At 41.3% G+C, this 18,045-nt stretch overlaps 1 protein-coding gene across 2 annotated transcripts; it reads left to right on the forward strand.

Annotated features, from left to right (window-relative positions):
• The first annotated feature begins 56 nt into the window (after positions 1 to 56).
• usp20 (ubiquitin specific peptidase 20) lies at positions 57 to 17,379 on the forward strand. 2 transcript variants are annotated; one of them, XM_079525066.1, is made up of 24 exons: positions 57 to 616; positions 739 to 792; positions 1,591 to 1,653; positions 1,929 to 2,090; positions 2,224 to 2,326; positions 3,059 to 3,128; positions 3,253 to 3,366; positions 4,152 to 4,230; positions 5,213 to 5,729; positions 5,827 to 5,985; positions 7,394 to 7,506; positions 9,586 to 9,758; positions 10,286 to 10,380; positions 10,471 to 10,504; positions 10,835 to 10,880; positions 10,977 to 11,157; positions 11,914 to 12,040; positions 12,144 to 12,313; positions 13,230 to 13,311; positions 13,479 to 13,587; positions 13,677 to 13,779; positions 14,441 to 14,509; positions 14,919 to 15,095; positions 15,570 to 17,379. In XM_079525066.1, exons 1-23 carry the CDS (start codon positions 539 to 541, stop codon positions 15,074 to 15,076), a joined length of 2,859 nt encoding a protein of 952 aa, XP_079381192.1. In that variant the 5' UTR covers positions 57 to 538; the 3' UTR covers positions 15,077 to 15,095; positions 15,570 to 17,379. The 2 variants fall into 2 exon arrangements, with proteins under 2 accessions (XP_079381192.1, XP_079381193.1); XM_079525067.1 differs by having other exon boundaries at positions 1,929 to 2,069.
• The last annotated feature ends 666 nt before the right edge of the window (positions 17,380 to 18,045 follow it).

Below are 18,045 nucleotides of genomic sequence, written 5' to 3' on the forward strand. Positions count from 1 at the left end.
GAAGGGAGGAAATGGATCCCTTGAGGGACAGTGCTGTGTTTTGAAGGGGCGGGGGGAGTCGCATCGCGTCAGCCGCTTGTCAGGATCTACAGTCGATCTACCGCAAACATCACGTTTATTATAAGAATGAACAATACATACCTGATATAGTCGAGACTATTTTGCATTTTCTATTTTAATTTGGTAGACGTGCACCCGTCGTTACGATGACGTCGTTTAAAGCTCGAATAGCCTTTTCATAGCGATAATTCGCTATGAAAACAAGGCCTTTTAATTTGAAGAGCTGTCACATTTTCTGAGGAAAGGTAGATGTTTCTATGATGGCGTGAAACATATTTTTGGTTTAATAGCTAATTAGCACAGATGACCAAAACAATCATACCTAGCCTACTATAAATCCTTGCGGGGTGTTATGTTGATTATGATGACAGTGATAGCTACTGGCTAGCGTTAGCTACAACAGCTTGCCTTAAAAACAAGTTATATATGTTTTAATCTCAAGAGACTTTAGATCTCCAATTGAGGAGACTGAATTAATATGGCTGACCAAGATATCTGCCCCCACCTGGATTCCATAGGGGAGGTGACCAAAGAGGAACTCTTGCAGAAATCCAAGGTGGGTTTTATTTTTTTGCCTCACCTTTTGCGTTGACGTTCTGGATTGCATTTGGAAAATGTGTCACATTATTGTAGCAGTATTCATAATAATCATGTGCTGTGCACTGTCTCTCTTCGTAGGGAACCTGCCAGTCATGTGGAGCAGGGGGGCCAAACCTATGGGCCTGTCTGGAGGTAGGGTCTATAGAGGGACACATTTCAAATGTCTGACACTTTAGTGAGGGTTGCTGCTATATTATCCATGATCCATCTTCATGTTTTGTTTATAAAAACATCAAAGAGAGGTCATTAGGTGGTCCCCCAACCTTCTTAGAGTAAGTAACTATCTCTTGTGGAAATAATAGACCTTTAAAGATACCTTTTGGAGTAGCTAAAGTAGAGAAAGAAGGAAGGAACAGACTTCTCTGTTGTTGCCCTCACTGCATGTTGTTATGGATACGAGCGTCATCTTTATCTAGTTTATCTATGTAGGCTATACATTGGAGTAAGTACTACAGTATTAATTAGGACTAAATGAAAGTAAATGCCAGGTCTGTGTCCCTCAGCGCTATTGGCACCTTATGTTCCCTCAGACCCTACACTCATACTGTAGCTCCGAGATGAGCTACAGAATGAGCGTGGGTCTGAGGGAATATACAGGGCTAAATATTGACTTGCATTTTCTTTTAGCATTTTTTGCCCCATGCCCTGTTTGGACAGCACAGAGCACCGCTTGTTGGCAGAAATACACTATACTGTAAATGAGAGCTTGGCATTTTTACTTACAGATATAAGATAACATGGAGAAGGTCTGCTTACTGAAACATTGTGTCTTTCAACACATTTTTTATTTGCAGTAAAGAGGACAGTGCAGGAATCTTTTCTTCTATGTAGCTCAAACATACAATACAAACACTTGTTAAGGAAGGATATTTTTGTATGATATATATATATATAATATAATATAACTTATCCAATGTGTTGTTTCTGCAGAATGACTGCTCATACGTTGGTTGTGGAGAATCATACTGTGACCACAGCACCTTGCATGCACAGGTAAAATGCTCTTACTAAAATTCATTTATTGAAAGTTCTCATTTGTTTCTCAGAAAGCATTTACCTCCTCCATCCAAAGTATTGATTGTGTGTGTGTGTGTGTGTGTGTGTGTGTGTGTGTGTGTGTGTGTGTGTGTGTGTGTGTGTGTGTGTGTGTGTGTGTGTGTGTGTGTGTGTGTGTGTGTGTGTGTGTGTGTGTGTGTGTGTGTGTGTGTGTGCGTGCGTGCGTGCGTGTGTGTGTGTGTGTGCGTGTGCGTGTGCGTGTGCGTGTGCAGTCTAAGAAGCACAACCTGACCGTGAACCTGACCACGTTCAGGATCTGGTGTTATGTGTGTGAGAGGGAGGTGTTTCTGGAGCAGAGACCAGCCCCGGTGCCTGTCGCTAATACACCCCACCATTGTAAAGCCACGGAGCAGGTACGGCTTCGCTTGAAGAAGGTCAGATCTGCTCAGCCTCATCATTCATTACACTTCTTTTATATAAAAAAAACAATTGAAATGCTACAAATGCTGATGTTTTGGGCTAGCTCAAATGTTGTTGTTTTTATTCCCGACCAAAATGTTTCTCTAGGATGCAATGTCGCCACCAACTGGTCACCCAATAAAAGCAGTACCAATTGCTGTGGCAGAAGAGGAAGGATCCGAGTCAGAAGAGGATGAGATCAAACCCAGGGGTGCGTTCATACCTTGTGTAGTAGTATTGTATTTTTGTTCTTGGTCCCGGAATGGTATCTATTCAGGACCCAATTTGTACAAGCTCATTTCCAACACAAAGTATTTCTTGTCACTCTATGATCTCCTCACTCACATTAGAACAATCGGCACAATGGCGACTCAAAAGTGCTCCTTTAATAATTGCAGGGACTCTCCAAGGAAGTTCATATACAGTATATGATATCACCACATCTACCATGTTGTAAGAAATATAATTACTCTGAAGTCTAAGAATAGGTACCGGGCTTATTTCATATATAATGACACTGGCATTCATAATTTACTATCTGAGGTCTGGTCACGGTGACAAAGTATTATATTTATCTCAAATCCATCTGTGTAGTTGTATCACAACATCAACACCTGGCATCTTGTTTTGGGTTTGAATTATTTTCTGCTTTAAGGGCCTTTCAAACGTGAAGCGATTTAACACGCCTTCAGAATGAGACCTGCGTTTTTGCGCAGAGCAGTCGCGGTGCGACAACGCAAGCGTATTTACGTAAACGCGGTCCCGTGAATCTGTTGCGCGCGTGCTCGTTTCGTGCACACGCCCGTGACTCACCAGACCTGGATTCTGTTTTTTTTTAACGCTCCTCTTGAGAAGACCTGTAGCAGACCTCTCTTTGATCCAGGCAACAACGTGTGCGTTCCTCGCTTCCCGTTTGAAAGGCCCTTTATTCTGTTGTTTCTAGGCTTGACGGGAATGAAAAATATTGGAAACTCGTGTTATATGAATGCAGCCCTTCAAGCCCTGTCCAATTGGTGAGAGTATTTCCTCTGAGTGCTTCATTATATTTAGCCAAATTATGGAAAATGCTTGTTTCTTTCAGTTTTCTCTGCTAGAATGTAAATTGAATTGTGTCCTACTGTCCTCTCTGTTCTTTAGCCCTCCTCTCACTCAGTTCTTCCTGGACTGTAGTGGACTAGTCCGAACAGATAAAAAACCAGCTCTGTGTAAGAGCTACCAGAAACTCATCTCTGAGCTCTGGCATAAAAAACGGTAAGCCATGTATGGAAATGAAGACACATCGTCATCAAACATCACAATCTTTTGTTTTACATTTTGTGTCTTTTCTAGTAAATCACCTGATCATGATGATTTTAGATTTGACCACATAAACCCTACCATACCTATTATCACACTAGAATAGGTGAACATTTTCCAAAAATGAGCTAACATTTGACAAAAATAGCAGATTTACAGAAGTTTGTAAATGTGATTGGCCAATGGTCATTTCTTATATTATTTTGTTGTTTTGTGTGGAAAGCTCCAAATTCAGATAGTAATCATTGCTATAGATAGAGTATTCAATAAACAGAGTTGTCAATTTCATCTAATTGGGATAGAGTACCCATTTATAAGCATCAACTTTATGTTTACTAAAGAGCTGTAGAGACAGGGAGACCCCTATTACTGAACAAACACTCTACAGAAATGATTGCTAAGAGAATATAGCGCTAGTTAGAAAATCACTTACTGCTCCTGCTGGTTAAGAAATAATACGTGTAATGAATGTAAAGCTGTGGTATGACTGTAATTATACCACACACACCTACGCCTGTTGTTGGCCCAGCAGTACCTTAAATGCCTGTAGCTGTGATACTGTTTATCATTACGTTGAGTGCAAACAACACAGTTAGTCAAAACCTAGCGCTGCGGTGAGTTATCTCGATTATACAGTGGAGAACTTTAATGCGGGACATTGGGCAGTTTTCGATTTGCCTGTCTTCTAATGAAATAATTCACAATGGCCTATCATTCAATTCTGTTTGCCCTCACCCCAGGCCCAGCTATGTGGTCCCTACCAACCTGTCTCATGGCATCAAACTGGTCAACCCCATGTTTCGTGGCTATGCCCAGCAGGTAGGGTCCCAACAACACCCGACATCACACCAGAGCTCAACAACCATCCACACTTTAATACCCAACGCCTGACGTACGAGTGCCTCTTACTTAATAGTAAGAAGACCCCATTGTTTTTGTTGATATTGTCATCCAAACCTTTTGTTTTAAGTCCGTTAGATTATTTGCCATGCCCTGAAAATAAAATGTAAAAAATCTTTTAGTCTTGGAGTTTGTTAGAGTGGAAGCTTCTAGCTTTGTTTGGTATTGACTGTTGTGTAACATTAAAGGACCACTTCACCACTTTTCAACTTATCTTCATATAATTGGTCCTCACTAATGTTCATGATAAAATAGTACAATTTATTTCTACTCAGTCTGTGTCTCATAGGAGGGCTGTGGACAGTTCAGAAACACGACCAATCAGTGACATCATCGTTAGACATATTATTTTTAAAACAAGATTTTCTTTTTTGTATTATCGTGAGAACGATGGCTTCCATTATCGTATTGCAACTTTTCAGGAATAGAAAGCCTGCAGTTTCTATTAGCTTGGATTCCCCATCGATGATGTCACTGGTGGGCGGGTTTCTGAACTGCCCACAGCCCTTCCATGAGACACATACCGAGTAAAAAAGAATAGTGTCATTTTATCATGAACATTAGTGAGGACCAATTATATGAAGGTAGGTTGAAAAGTGGTGAAGTGGTCCTTTAAAGGTTTTTAAATATTTTGTTTAAATCTTCCTGTAGTGGACATATTTACTGGTTCTTTGTCTGCTGCCAAGGAATTTCAGCCAGAAAGAAAAAAAAACCCTTCTAAATCACATTTCTCCTTCCATCTTCTAATTTTGAAATTGGCAAGTGTGCATGCTCATTCTATTACATATTCACCAAAAAGTATCTTTTCATCTGCTGCCTCGTTATTTCACCACCCGAGGTTGTTTTGCTTGTTCTGAGCAGCACAAGCAGACCTTCTCCCTCTGTCTGTGTGGTGGGACAGGACACCCAGGAGTTCCTGCGTTGTCTGATGGACCAGCTCCACGAGGAATTGAAGGAGCCTCTGGCAGAGTTTGCTGTGTGCTGCGAGGGAAGTGACGGAGACGAGAGGTGGGATGGAGACCACTCCCCGTCCGAGGACGACTTCTTGTCATGTGATTCAGGTTCCAGCAGTGACCGGGGGGAGGGAGGAGGAGGAGGAGGCGGCGGCGGCGGCGCAGCCGCAGGGGAAGCGGAGCTTCTATTGCAGGATGAATGTGACGCTGTCAGGGGAATACCTGCTGTGAGCCCCGGGGGGTTGATCTCAGAGAAGGAGAGGCTGAAGGAGAGGAAGGTGTCTGGCTCTCCGCTCCGCGGGGGCTCTCAGGAGATGGACGAGGACGCAGACGTCGACACGGCAGCTGAGAGACGCACCCCTGAGAGTCCTGCAGAGGAGCTGGCAACGTCTAACACTCAGGTCCAAGTGAACAACCAGACGCAGAATGCAGTACAAGGACAGAGCAACAACAACAACACCTTAGGTATTAGATCCGCAGGATTACACAATAATACAGGACACTGTTTTTTTTTTTGCCAGTTTCAGGTCATTTGCTTCACTTTATTATTTCTGTATTTTAGTACCAGACAATGAAGCATCAATGGCCCAGAGGCCCCAGACCCAGTCCCGACCCTGCAGTCCGGTTCCAACCATTCAGGAGCATCGCCCCAAGCTGTCCTCCAGTCCACCGCGGCCCAGCCCCCTTCGCTCTGCAGGCCCCGTCTACTCCTTTAAGAAAGGTGTGTGGAGCCAGCTTGGATTTCATACACTCACTTTTCTCAAATATACACGCTTACAAAAATGTATAAATGTGTAGTGTCCACTGTGACTGTCCACTGTCCAGTAACCACATTTAGGTAATTGTCTCCACCAGGCCGAAGGCATGGGGAGAGAGTATGTTTTGCACTCCGTCCGTGTGTGTGTGTGTGCGTCCGTCCGTCCGTCCGTCCGTCCGTCCTTCCTTCCTTCCGTCCGTCTGTTACCAGCTAATCTCCGGCACCGTTAACCCGGTCGATGCCAAACTTTGCACACCCACTCCCTGGATGCCAACGATGAACCTCTGCCCCACATTTTCCAGAACGGCCTGTTATAGCGCCACCATGAGGCAGCTTTTCACATTTTTTACCTAAAACTGCACCGATCTGCGTGCAACGTTGCATGCACACTCCCTAGAGGCCAAGGACAAACCTTTGACCTGCATTTTCCGCATCTGCCTTTTATAGCGCCACCAGGAGGCCGACTTTTGACACAAATCCTTACACAGTATCTCTATGGTCATGTGCTCAAGTTGGATCTGTCCGATATTTCATATTCCATCCTAATTGGCTATAATTGGCTTTCACAGTTTGCAAGATTGCCCCGTTTTGAACAAAAGCCTCAAATTATGAACGCAGCATGCAATTTACGTGAAATCTTTCACACATTTTCTTACTAGGCTGAGGAATATATCCCACCCTTTTCACATTGGCCTGTTATAGCGCCACCAACAGGTTGATTTTTGCAAAACACATTTTTGGAACAAAATGCCTCAAATTATCCAATTGCCATCAAAGGCGTATGAAGAAATGGCAATCGGTACACATGATCTCTGTAGTCATGTGATCAAGACGAGTCTGTTGGATTTCTCAGATTGTACACTGATTGGCTAAGATTGCCTTCCAAAGTTTTCAGGAGTGGCCCGTTTTGTACAAAATGCTGCACATGTCCTGCTCATCCAGAATTCTATCCTCAGAGATGCTATGAGTGATCTGGCTCTGCATTTCCTCAACAAAATGAAGAAAATTGTTGCAAAAACAAAACAAAAAAAACATCCTCCTAAACATTTTGCCAAACATCACACACACACTCCTATCCTCCTGGTGGAGACATGTGCCCGGAAGGGCACGTTTTCTAGTTCTATTGTGAAAATGGCAGTTCTACAAACTTAGGTCACGATGCAACTCTTTGTGAGTCTGTAGGTTGGTTATTTCCGTTACTCGTCGTACAAGGTTCAAGATGACACCACTCACCAGTAGTCCAGTATGGCGGCAAAGAAGCCGCTTTGTTTTGCATTCCTCACAAACATTTCCCACTGGAACCATAAGTCGTTAACAATAACCTGGTATGTTTCTCCTTCATAATCATCCCTTTGGTACATGTTCTCTTCAGCTCAGTTGCTGCCGACTTCCAGGAAGAAGAAACAGTCTCGCTACCGCAGTGTGATCTCTGACATCTTTGATGGCTCCATCCTCAGCCTGGTCCAATGTTTGACCTGTGACAGGGTGAGTTTTGCATCAGTGTCTCTGTCCTGTGACGGGATCACCTGTGCTTCTCTGTCGCGTTATTATGGATTCCACCAACATTTTAGGATAATGGTAAATGGTGCATTTATATAGCGCCTTTATCCAAGGCGCTTTACAGAGATTGTGCATTACATTCAACCATTTACACACACACATTCACACACCGATGCCGGAGGAAACCATAAGGCATCAACCTGCACATCGGGAGCCATTAGGGGTTCAGAGTCTTGCTCAAGGATACTTCTACACTATCTCTGGGGGAGCCCGGGTTCGAACTGGGAACCTTGTGGTTCCCATCTGGTCACTCTACCCCTGAGCCACTGCCGCCCAATAGTTGCAAAAACGCTAGGAAGGGAGAACTGTCAATCACAATGAGTGATTACTAACTACACAGTGAACTACTGGCCAATCACAGTGGGTCTCTCAAGACTCTCAAGTGGGATCTATAAGCCCCGCCCTGTGTGGACTACCTCTTTCCCAGGTGTTTTGACCAGGCGGACAGGGTTTTGAGGTTAGGTTTGTTTAGGCATTATTTCTGTGAGAGTAGGGTTAGGCATATTGCTTGTGGGGTTAGGCATAGTGCTTGTCAGGTTAGGGTTAGGTTTGGGCATATAGTTTTAATGAAGTTAGATGGTTTAACCCATTCAGGAACGGGAACCCCTTTTGGTCTTTTAAGCATTGTGTTATACTTTAGCTATTGAAAAATTGCAGATCTACAAGCTCATAGCGCGGCACCGAGTGGCGCTACGAGCTTGTAGATTGCTATTTTTGAAAATTTCAATTTCAATTCTGCCAGTTTTTCATATCTCAGATCTTTGCTTCTGGGGGGTTCCTGGAACAACATATTTTCAGATGGGGGTCGGCGGCCAATTACATATAATTTTTGGGGGTCCTTGACATGAAACAGTTTGAACTTTGAGAACCACTAAACATAGAAACATAGGTTTTTCAGAGAACTGTCATGTTTTAGAAGACATTTAGTAGAATCTGGTCTCAATGGGTTTAAGCACAATCAAGGGAGAAACGCCAAGGAAAGAGTGAGTCCCCTGGCCTGTGACAGGGTGAGCTACAATGCTTCAGTGTCTGCTTGTTAACAGCAGGGGGAGCTGCTTAGTGCTTACATATTCTGTCTAGAAATAATATGCAGACTAATACTACAATACATGTATAGAATACTACAACATGGAACATTGCAATTACTTTGATAAATTGCAGTTGTAATTTTTTCATTAATGGAAAATGTATCCTGCTTGCATGAAAATTGCAATATTAATAGAAGTGAAGTGAATATTTTATTTGAATCCATGTGGAACAAAGTAAAGTCAGAAGAGGTGTTGTTTAGAATTAATCTATAGTCTATACAATGTGATTAAGCCCTCTGGCAATCAGAAGGTCACTTGGTTTGCCCACCCGTCTGCCCAGTCTAATTTGTCACAGTGTCCCTCAGCAAGACACTTAACCCCTAAGTGGTCCAAGGGTGCTGTATTAATAGGGTTAACATGGCACTGGTCCCTTTAGTCTGACTCGCCCCATTACTAACCCTATCACTATCACTAACCGCACGCGAAGCCATGTAGTCGGAGTTATGGAATGACGGAATTATGGCCAGTCTCCATTAATCGGGCACACTGCTCCTAATAGATGCGCATGCGGCGAATCAAGTGACAAAGTGAGTTTAACGTTGTTTAATGCAATCAGATAGGACTTTTCTGTTTGGATGTACAGTACAGTGGGCTGTCAAGGCCAGAAAGTAGTTTCATGCCACTCAGTAGGCGTTCCCGCATGATGTCTGGGTACGCAAATGTACAGTGACTTAACGCCCCAACAACAACAACTAAAGGGGACACATGTCATGTGACAGACAGGTTCTGGATGTTGACCCATAACCCGTCATGTCATGTGACAGACACAGGTGCTGTCTGTTACAGCACTGGCTCCCAAACACTGGGACCAATTTTTATAGGTTTCCTTTATTTGTTTTGGATCACAGGCTAAATAAACGGTTTGGGAAGCACTGTGTTACAGTCTGCAGACTAACACTGGTGTTGTCCGGTATAGGTGTCCACCACGGTGGAGACATTCCAGGACCTGTCCCTACCTATTCCCGGTAAAGAGGATCTGGCCAAACTGCACGCCTCCATCCATCAGAACCTTCCAGCCAAGACGGGTATCTCTCCCGATATGTACGGCTCCCAGGGCTGGATCACCTACATCATGGACTCTATACGCAAGTTAGTGCTTCTCCTACCTACTGCTGTACATCATGGACATCATGGATATGAATATAGAACTGCAAATATGCCATGTATGTATCAGCTGGTATATATTCTTGTCACATTCTGAAACGGGTGTACTGCACATTCTGTACAGTTGAATTGTTTTGAGTGTGTGCTCGCAAACGCATAATTTTGCTATGACAGTTAACTATTTTATTTTCATCGTTTTTCTTATTATTGTAATATATATTTTCTGTTTGGTATTTTTATTCAATCTTTTATTGTATGTTTGAAATAATTAATTAAATCTTATTAGTATACATAGGTTGAAATATATTAACAAATATATTTGGTTTTTAAGAGGATTTAAGAGACTTGAAAAGTTACGTTGACTTGACAGCAACAGGATATTATGAAGTCCTTATCATTGTGGAATGCCCATGGGTGTAATGATTTCATCGATTTAAGTAAGTAAAAGCTTTATTTCATGGGTATACTGATTACATCGATTTAAAAGATTGGATCTGTTCATCTTTGTGCAGGTTTGTAGTTTCCTGCATCCCCAGCTGGTTTTGGGGACCCCTGGTGAATCTAGAGGACTGCCTTGCAGCCTTCTTTGCTGCAGATGAACTGAAAGGTAAGCGAGTGAAGATTTCCACCATAGTTTTTCCCAACACGCGTATTTCAAGGAATGTTTCATAATTGTATGTATTCATTCTTTTTACAGGGGACAACATGTACAGCTGTGAAAGATGTAAAAAGTGAGTACATTGAAATATGTAGTTCCACTACTAAGCATTATAATAATGCTTAGTGGACCTACATATTGTTCACTTTGTTCAGCTTGAAATATTTACATATATTTCGCTTTACAAAATATTAATGAATAGTCACATTTATTTAGACCTGTTGTTGTAACTGTACAATTTGCTCATTAGTAACATTTTAAGAACTGAAATGTTTTCTCTGTTACAAGAAAATGATTTAATTTAAAAGTTTGACAGACTCCATCATCTTGACATCTTTAATGACAAAATCATTTTGGTGTCTATTAACAAAACTAATATCTACAAATATCTTCATCTGTACAGGTTGAGAAATGGTGTAAAATATTGCAAAGTACTCCGACTGCCTGAGGTGAATAACTTTAATTTAAATGTTCCTGTAGAAGATGGCAGTTTTACCACAATTAAATTAACATGTGCCCGATCTTTTGTGCCCGAAATGATCTAGATTCTGTGCATTCACCTGAAGCGCTTTCGCCATGAGGTCATGTATTCCTTCAAAATCAGCAGCCACGTCTCATTCCCATTGGAGTGCCTTGACCTGCGACCTTTCTTAGCTAAAGAAAGTCCCTCCCAAATCACCACATATGATCTGCTGTCAGTCATCTGTCACCATGGCACTGCAGGAAGTATGACTCAACTCCTCTAGATAAACACACACCTCAAATCATATCTCCTTACTGAAGACTTATAGGCATAAATTAGTTATCATTACTAATTCCCTCATTAATCAAGAATGGCCTTCTTTTGTAAGCCTCAAGTCTAATTTATACTTTGTCAATATTGGTGTTGTAGAACTGCGTCGTAGTCAGAACCATGTTGTGCACCAAATATAGCTGATCTACAAGGAAAGGAAAAGAAAAGAGAGCTGAGCCAGAAGGCAAAGCTCTCTGTCTACCGAGCAATCTTCGTTCCTTCCTATTCTCACCTATGGGCATGAAGTGTGCGTCATGACCAAAATAATTAAGTCGCGAATACAAGCGGCGGAAATGAGTTTTCTTCGACGCGGGGCTGTCATCTCCCTTAGAGAAAGGAGCCATCTTAGGTGGTTCGGGCATCTGGTTAGGCGTCAAACTAGGGAGGTCCTCGAGGCACGTCCCACTTGGAGGAGACCCCGGGGCAGACCAAGGATGGGATGTTGGAGGGATGGGATTACATCGACTCACTGGCCTTGGAACGCCTCGTGATCCCCTAGGAGAAGTTACGAATGTTGCTCTGGAGAGGGAAGTCCGTAAGCGGTTGAAGATGGATTAATTGGATACAAGCAAGCTTGTAGATCAGCTATTTTTGGCACTGTTGACACCGTTGTAAGACATTGCATAAATTAGACTCCTTCTTCTGCTTGTTATATTTCACTTCTCATCGCTTTGTTTCTTGTGTTCCAGGTGGGCATTACATAGCGTACTGTCAGAATGTGATTAATGGTCAGTGGTATGAATTTGATGACCAATACGTAACCGAAGTCCACGAAACAGTCGTGCAGAATGCAGAGGCCTATGTATTGTTCTATAGGTGAGCCATGCACAGTCCTACAATAATGATCGCTCAAATAAGTTTGTATCAGTAAAAAGTACTGCTGAATGTGGTGTATAACATATTTCCTCACGGTGTGCAGGAAGAGCAGCGAAGAATCGATTCGGGAGAGACAGAAGGTGGTCGCTCTAGCCAACATGAGAGAGCCCAGCCTACTTCAGTTTTACATTTCCAGAGAATGGCTTAATAAGTTCAACACCTTCACAGAACCAGGACCCATCAGCAACCAAACGTTTCTCTGTCGCCATGGAGGTTAGTGCTCTCTGTCATAAGCTCATGAGTCAAGCAAAGTCATGTTTCCTTATGCTGCATTATACAACGGGTCGTTTCGAGGAAGCAATCTGATCTGGTTGAAACGGCCTTCTAGCCGTGGTTCAAACGAGCACCACTCCACACCTAATCAAAATAATTCAGCTGCTTTGTTTTTTCCAGAGCGCAGCAAACTCAGTGGCTAGGCTAGCTAGTTTCTTGGGACATTTGTGGTCGTAGTGACTACACTGTCTACATCTGTCATTAAAAAAGATGTTTTTTCAGCGATTTTCTTGCGTGCATTAATGACGTTAAACCCTCTCGTGTAATATTGCTTAATTCGCCACTAGTGGCGACAAAGTGATAGGCTACAAATTATTTTCAGTGGAAGCCAGTGGCGTTGATATCCAACACTAAGTGATGGGTGTGACCTGCTACAAAATATTTGAGATGGCCTCAACTGTTTTAGCACTCCAACGACGTAGTGTAAATTAAATTAAAAACTATTCTTGTTAACTAGTTCCTTGTGCTATATTCTTCTCATTTACGCATTAAATTAAAAACTATTCTTGTTAACTAGTTCCTTGTGCTATATTCTTCTCATTTACGCGATGTAGCTTGAGCAACACTTCAACAGCGACTCTGTAGAAATGTAGCTCAGAGTTTTTGTAGCCTCTACCGTGGCGTGAACGCAGAATCACACATTACAAAACAGGCCCACGCATGCACATCAAACTCAACTTTATTGGGTGAAATTACTGCAGTTAACCATGAATAACAAATAAGAGTTTAGGAAGAAGGTTTATGCTTTGCACAGGTACAAGAATGGTGAGGATGGTAGTTACTGTACATGGACAGTTTCAGCTTGTTCCTCAGTCTGTTGTGCACATGACGGTTAACCTCTTTTATTTTTGCACAGGGATCCCACCTAATAAATATCAATACATAGACGACCTGGTGGTCATACTGCCACAGAACGTGTGGGAATATCTTTACAACAGGTGAGCAGCTGGCACGCTATTACCTGTATGTTAACCACTTGTTTAATATGTTGTTGTATTCTTAAAAAAAAGAAATGGGGGTCCGTGGCCTAATGCATATCAAAGGTCGTTGAAATGACAACGGTTGAGAACCAATGGTCTATCTTGTGTCCTGTATCTTTGTGCAGCTTTGGAGGTGGTCCAGCTGTGAACCATCTGTACATGTGTGCCATCTGCCAGGTGGAGATTGAAGCTCTGGTAAAACGCAGAAAAGTGGAAATCGACACTTTCATCAAGGTAGGGTACTGTTTTAAGCAATTATGTATGTATGAATGTTTGTACTTATCCTTTGAATTTGATTGTATACTCTTGTCTCATTGTTTTAGCTAAATAAAGAGTTCCAGGCTGAGGAGGCGCCCACGGTCATCCTGTGCATCAGCATGCAGTGGTTCAGAGAGTGGGAGAGCTTTGTTAAGGGCAAAGACCATGGTATGACTGTACAGCTACATAACCACTAATAACCACATTTACCACTTGAACCCGGCCCATAACCCTATTCTGGTGGAACATTAGCCAAACATAGCAGACCTGCAGACGTGCTGTGAGCTTGTAGAACATTTTTGGTGTAGACGGAATAAAGCAGCCCAAGAAGTACACCGAGCCAACTTGAGTCCAGTTTACTAAGTCTAGACTCAAGTGTTTAAAGGGGTGTGTTTTTAAACCTGTTGCAGAGAGAAATTGCAGCGTTTAGAATTGCCCCTGGCCCATTGCAGGTCGGAAGTGGTTACAAGTAGCAACTCGTTGCATCGCGAATCATTTGTGTTGACTGGCTTTTCAATAGCTTTATATTTCCATTTCCAACAGTAATCCTTGCTAGGGCGTTTGTTCAGTAAAGTCTCCCAGTCCCTCCAGCTCTTAAACAGAAAATACATTTTCAGGTTGGGATACCAATTGTATCCAATCAGGAGAGAGAAGTCTTTCAGGATACAAGATATGAAAACTGAAATGAATAAAAGGGAAAATGATTAGTGTTGAAACAAAAAAATAAACTACAAACTACAAACAACAGGTTGCATCGCAACACCAGTGTAAAACAAAGTATAAATCGGGTTCAGATGTTTAAAGTACTGTTTGTCCTCTTCTTTCTTAGAGCCACCTGGTCCCATTGACAACAGTAAGATTGGTGTTATGAAAGGAGGACACATCCAGCTCAAACAAGGTGACAGTCCGTAATGTTTCAATACTGTTGAAAAGAGTTTATTTGTCATGCGTATACAGCTATGAGCAGTGCAATTGGTTTGGCATCACGTTCAACAGACCATGATGCTAACGGCAATTACAAAATAACAACAAGATGAGAATGAATGATAATTAATTATAATACTGGATCTAAAAAAAAAAGCCGATAAAAAATAATGATTAGAATAGTAATGTTTAAAAAGAAAGACGGAAATATATAATTCAGTATATAGAATGTGTAACATATACATTAGTGCAAGTATACTATGTGTGTAAACAACAATAAGGGATGTTTGCAGATATTTCTTTCTTGTTTTTTTGTCCTTCAGTGTACTGACAGCCTCAGGAAGTCACACTCTGTGTATTTCTGTTTGTTTTGGCACATATAGGTGCTGACTATGGTCAGATCTCAGAGGAGACGTGGCAATATCTGTTGAGCATCTATGGTGGAGGCCCCGAGATTGCAGTGAGACAGACCGTGGCCCCGGTCGACACAGACAGTTTGCACGGAGAGAGAAAGATCGAGGCAGAGACCAGAGCACTTTAAGACACAGAGAAAGCGAAAGGTGAGACTTATATAGATCATCGAAACAGTATCTAGATTATTTCAAATATGACGATTAATAATGCTACCATTTAATGAATCTTACTTCTTGTAATGTATAAATGTAACCACATTAACCCTGGCGTCTCTATTTTGTGCATGTCATTACAGGAAAATATTTCCAAAATTATTCAAAAATGACCAAGTACAGTTGGAACTTGGGTCCGTTTAAATAAAAACGCCTGGGGTTCCGAGGCTAGGGTCCATTTTACTAAGTGTAGAGGGTCAAAATATGTTTAGTGGAAGCTTTGGCTCCTGAAGCCGTCCTTGTCTCTGTCATGAGTTCACACAACGCTGTAAACCAGCATGGCAGGAATTATGGAGATGTCAAAACTAGTGTACACTTTATTCTAATCTAGACCATAATGTTTCACAAGGTATGATTGAAGAACCATTTGTTTCACAATTTGGGCTTTTGTCTTTTCATTCTCACCAGGTCAATTGACTTCTGCATCGCTCCTGCCTCCACAAGGAAACGAGGAATTTGCACCGCGGCGAAGACTCCTTGTTGTGATCACTGTAATCGTAGCAATGCATTAATCTGTTGCCTTGTCACAAGAAGACAAAATGGTACTCGACTATCATATATTGTAGTAGGAAGAAAATATATCTTTATTGCTCAATTCTGGTATTTGATGTTACAGTGGAAAATAACACATCATGCCACATCTATGGAGCTGTTTGAGTGGCTACTGTAGTATCTAAGTGTCATACTGTAAACCGTGTCTAATTCAGGCAGGCAGAGGATAGGTGGCTATGCTTAGGAGGTCACAAGTGTTATGCTTTACTTGTTTATGCGTTCACTTGTACGTTTCCCTGGAGGTCCTAAGCAATAGAAATTTAACATGTTTGCCATTATTTGCTTATTTCTAGTATGGCTCTGCCCACATCTTGCCACTTGGTTAGCACATTAGTGTTTCAGAGACACCAGAGAATCAATGAACTGTTCGCCTACCATAAATAAACAAGTTCACATTAGTAATCCGAGCCCCTGGAAAATGCTTAAATCAGTGAAATATTCTGAGCTACACACAAAAAAAAGGATTCTCATATGATCAAAATGTGAATCATGTATGCGCACATGAGCTTTTCAGTCTAATTTGTATTTGAAATGCCTTTAACTGCATGTAACACTAAGTCATTTTCATGACTGGTAAAGACAACACAAACGGAATCATGTCTTATCACAGTTTCTTTGCTTCAGAGGTTGTATTTATTCTCATAATCATACTGAAGACTAGAGGTACATATACATAAATACTGTACCTAGTACATATGTATTTATTTTACAATACATGCACATACTGTACATACAAACGGCATAAGACCATAATGCTACATACATGGGAAGTTAATAAACATGAATAGTTAATTAGCTGTTTTATCAATAAAACAAGAGTATAAAAATGCGTATTCATACATTTCTCCTTAAATAAAGCAACATTAAGCATACTTGACAAAGTAGTCAAAATATTGCAAATCTACTTTGTGTAGTTCCTATGAGGGTAATTATACCTGCCAATTTTCAGAACAATAAATTGCCAATAAAATGTTGTTTTAATGTGTGTAATTGAAGATTTCTGGCCCAAATGTTTTATCTTGAAAAAGATGTGCTTGAAAAAGATTTAACCATAAATAGTAATTATTTACTACGAAAAACAGGAGGCTCATCAGGCTCAATAATACAAACGAAATAAGATGGGAATCTAATAACGGCGTGGCTTCATGTTGATCTTGGACTTTGTGTTCAGCCTATCCTATGTCGTCAGTCATGTATGACATATGACTTTATTTTGGCACGGTTTCAGCTCGATCTTCAGAATTTCACAAGACAAAAGCCTTATGTACTTGGTCTGCTCTTTTTTTCCCCTCTACACAAAATCTGTCAAACTGTAAGCTCACAACCTGTTGCATTGCGTTTTGTAAGCTTGTAAATAAGCTTTTTTTGGCGAATGTTCCCCAGAGAATAGGGAAGCTAGGGTTCAAGTGGCTAAAACATTCTATACTGCATCAAACAAGCTGAACAAGCCTAAAGCAAAGCAATAGATCCAGGTTTTTGTTGTTTGTCAATTATGCTTTAATGACAGCAAAATGATTTGTTTGAATAAGAAAATGTAATTGTGATTTTTGTCTTTTCCTCTCAAATGTTTATACATGAGTCCGATCTCTGTGAGAATGTTTGTCTTCAGCTACTTTGTTTTCTTTTGGGTAAGTGCAATGGAAATAAAAATGTCCAAGCAATCTCACCTGCATCGTCGATGTATTAAACGGTCCCACATAAGTGCTTAAACAGCAGTGACGGCTGTTAAGAAATAACGGGGGAACATTACATTATTTCCACTTGTAAACTCATTAAGTTTGTCTTGCATCGTGCCATTTATCTGGTCTCTGATTGAAAACAAATATTACAGTGAGGGATATCAATCACAACTCGTCACTATTCATTCATATATCAGAAAGTAACATAACTTAATGAGTTCTATGTTCTCTCCAGTTACAGTGGCTGTTATGATAATGTTGCTACTAAATCAAACACTAGAAAAGACACTTGGGGCTCCATTTTCGTCACCGCTAAACCCCTTATCCCTAAACTTCTTTGCCTTTTTTAACTATTTTGCAAAACATTTTTGAATAGTTAAAATGGCCAGTCTACAAGCTCACAACGTGTCAATGTAGATTGGCTAGTTGAACTATTCAAAAATGTTTTTCAAAATAGTAAAAAAGGCAAAGAAGTTTAGGGATAAGGGCTTTAGCGGTGACGAAAATGGAGCCCTTGGTCTATAGCAAACAATACTAACACAGGACTAACAGGATACTAACTGATTTACTCTTCCATGACTGGTTCAATGATTTGAAAGTGCTCTTTTAAAGTGTCTTTCATTGTCTCCACCAGGCCGAAGGCATGGGGAGAG

This window comes from Electrona antarctica (genome assembly GCF_951216825.1).
Source record: "Electrona antarctica genome assembly, chromosome: 16".
Taxonomy (NCBI): domain Eukaryota; kingdom Metazoa; phylum Chordata; class Actinopteri; order Myctophiformes; family Myctophidae; genus Electrona; species Electrona antarctica.

Bases quoted from the DNA above. Each gene is read 5' to 3' on its own strand.
- usp20 (XM_079525066.1), top strand. From the start codon at position 539: ATGGCTGACCAAGATATCTGCCCCCACCTGGATTCCATAGGGGAGGTG. The intron at 4,231-5,212 runs GTAGGGTCCCAA...GTGGTGGGACAG, and splicing joins TTCGTGGCTATGCCCAGCAG to GACACCCAGGAGTTCCTGCG. The intron at 10,881-10,976 runs GTGAATAACTTT...GAAATGATCTAG, and splicing joins AAGTACTCCGACTGCCTGAG to ATTCTGTGCATTCACCTGAA.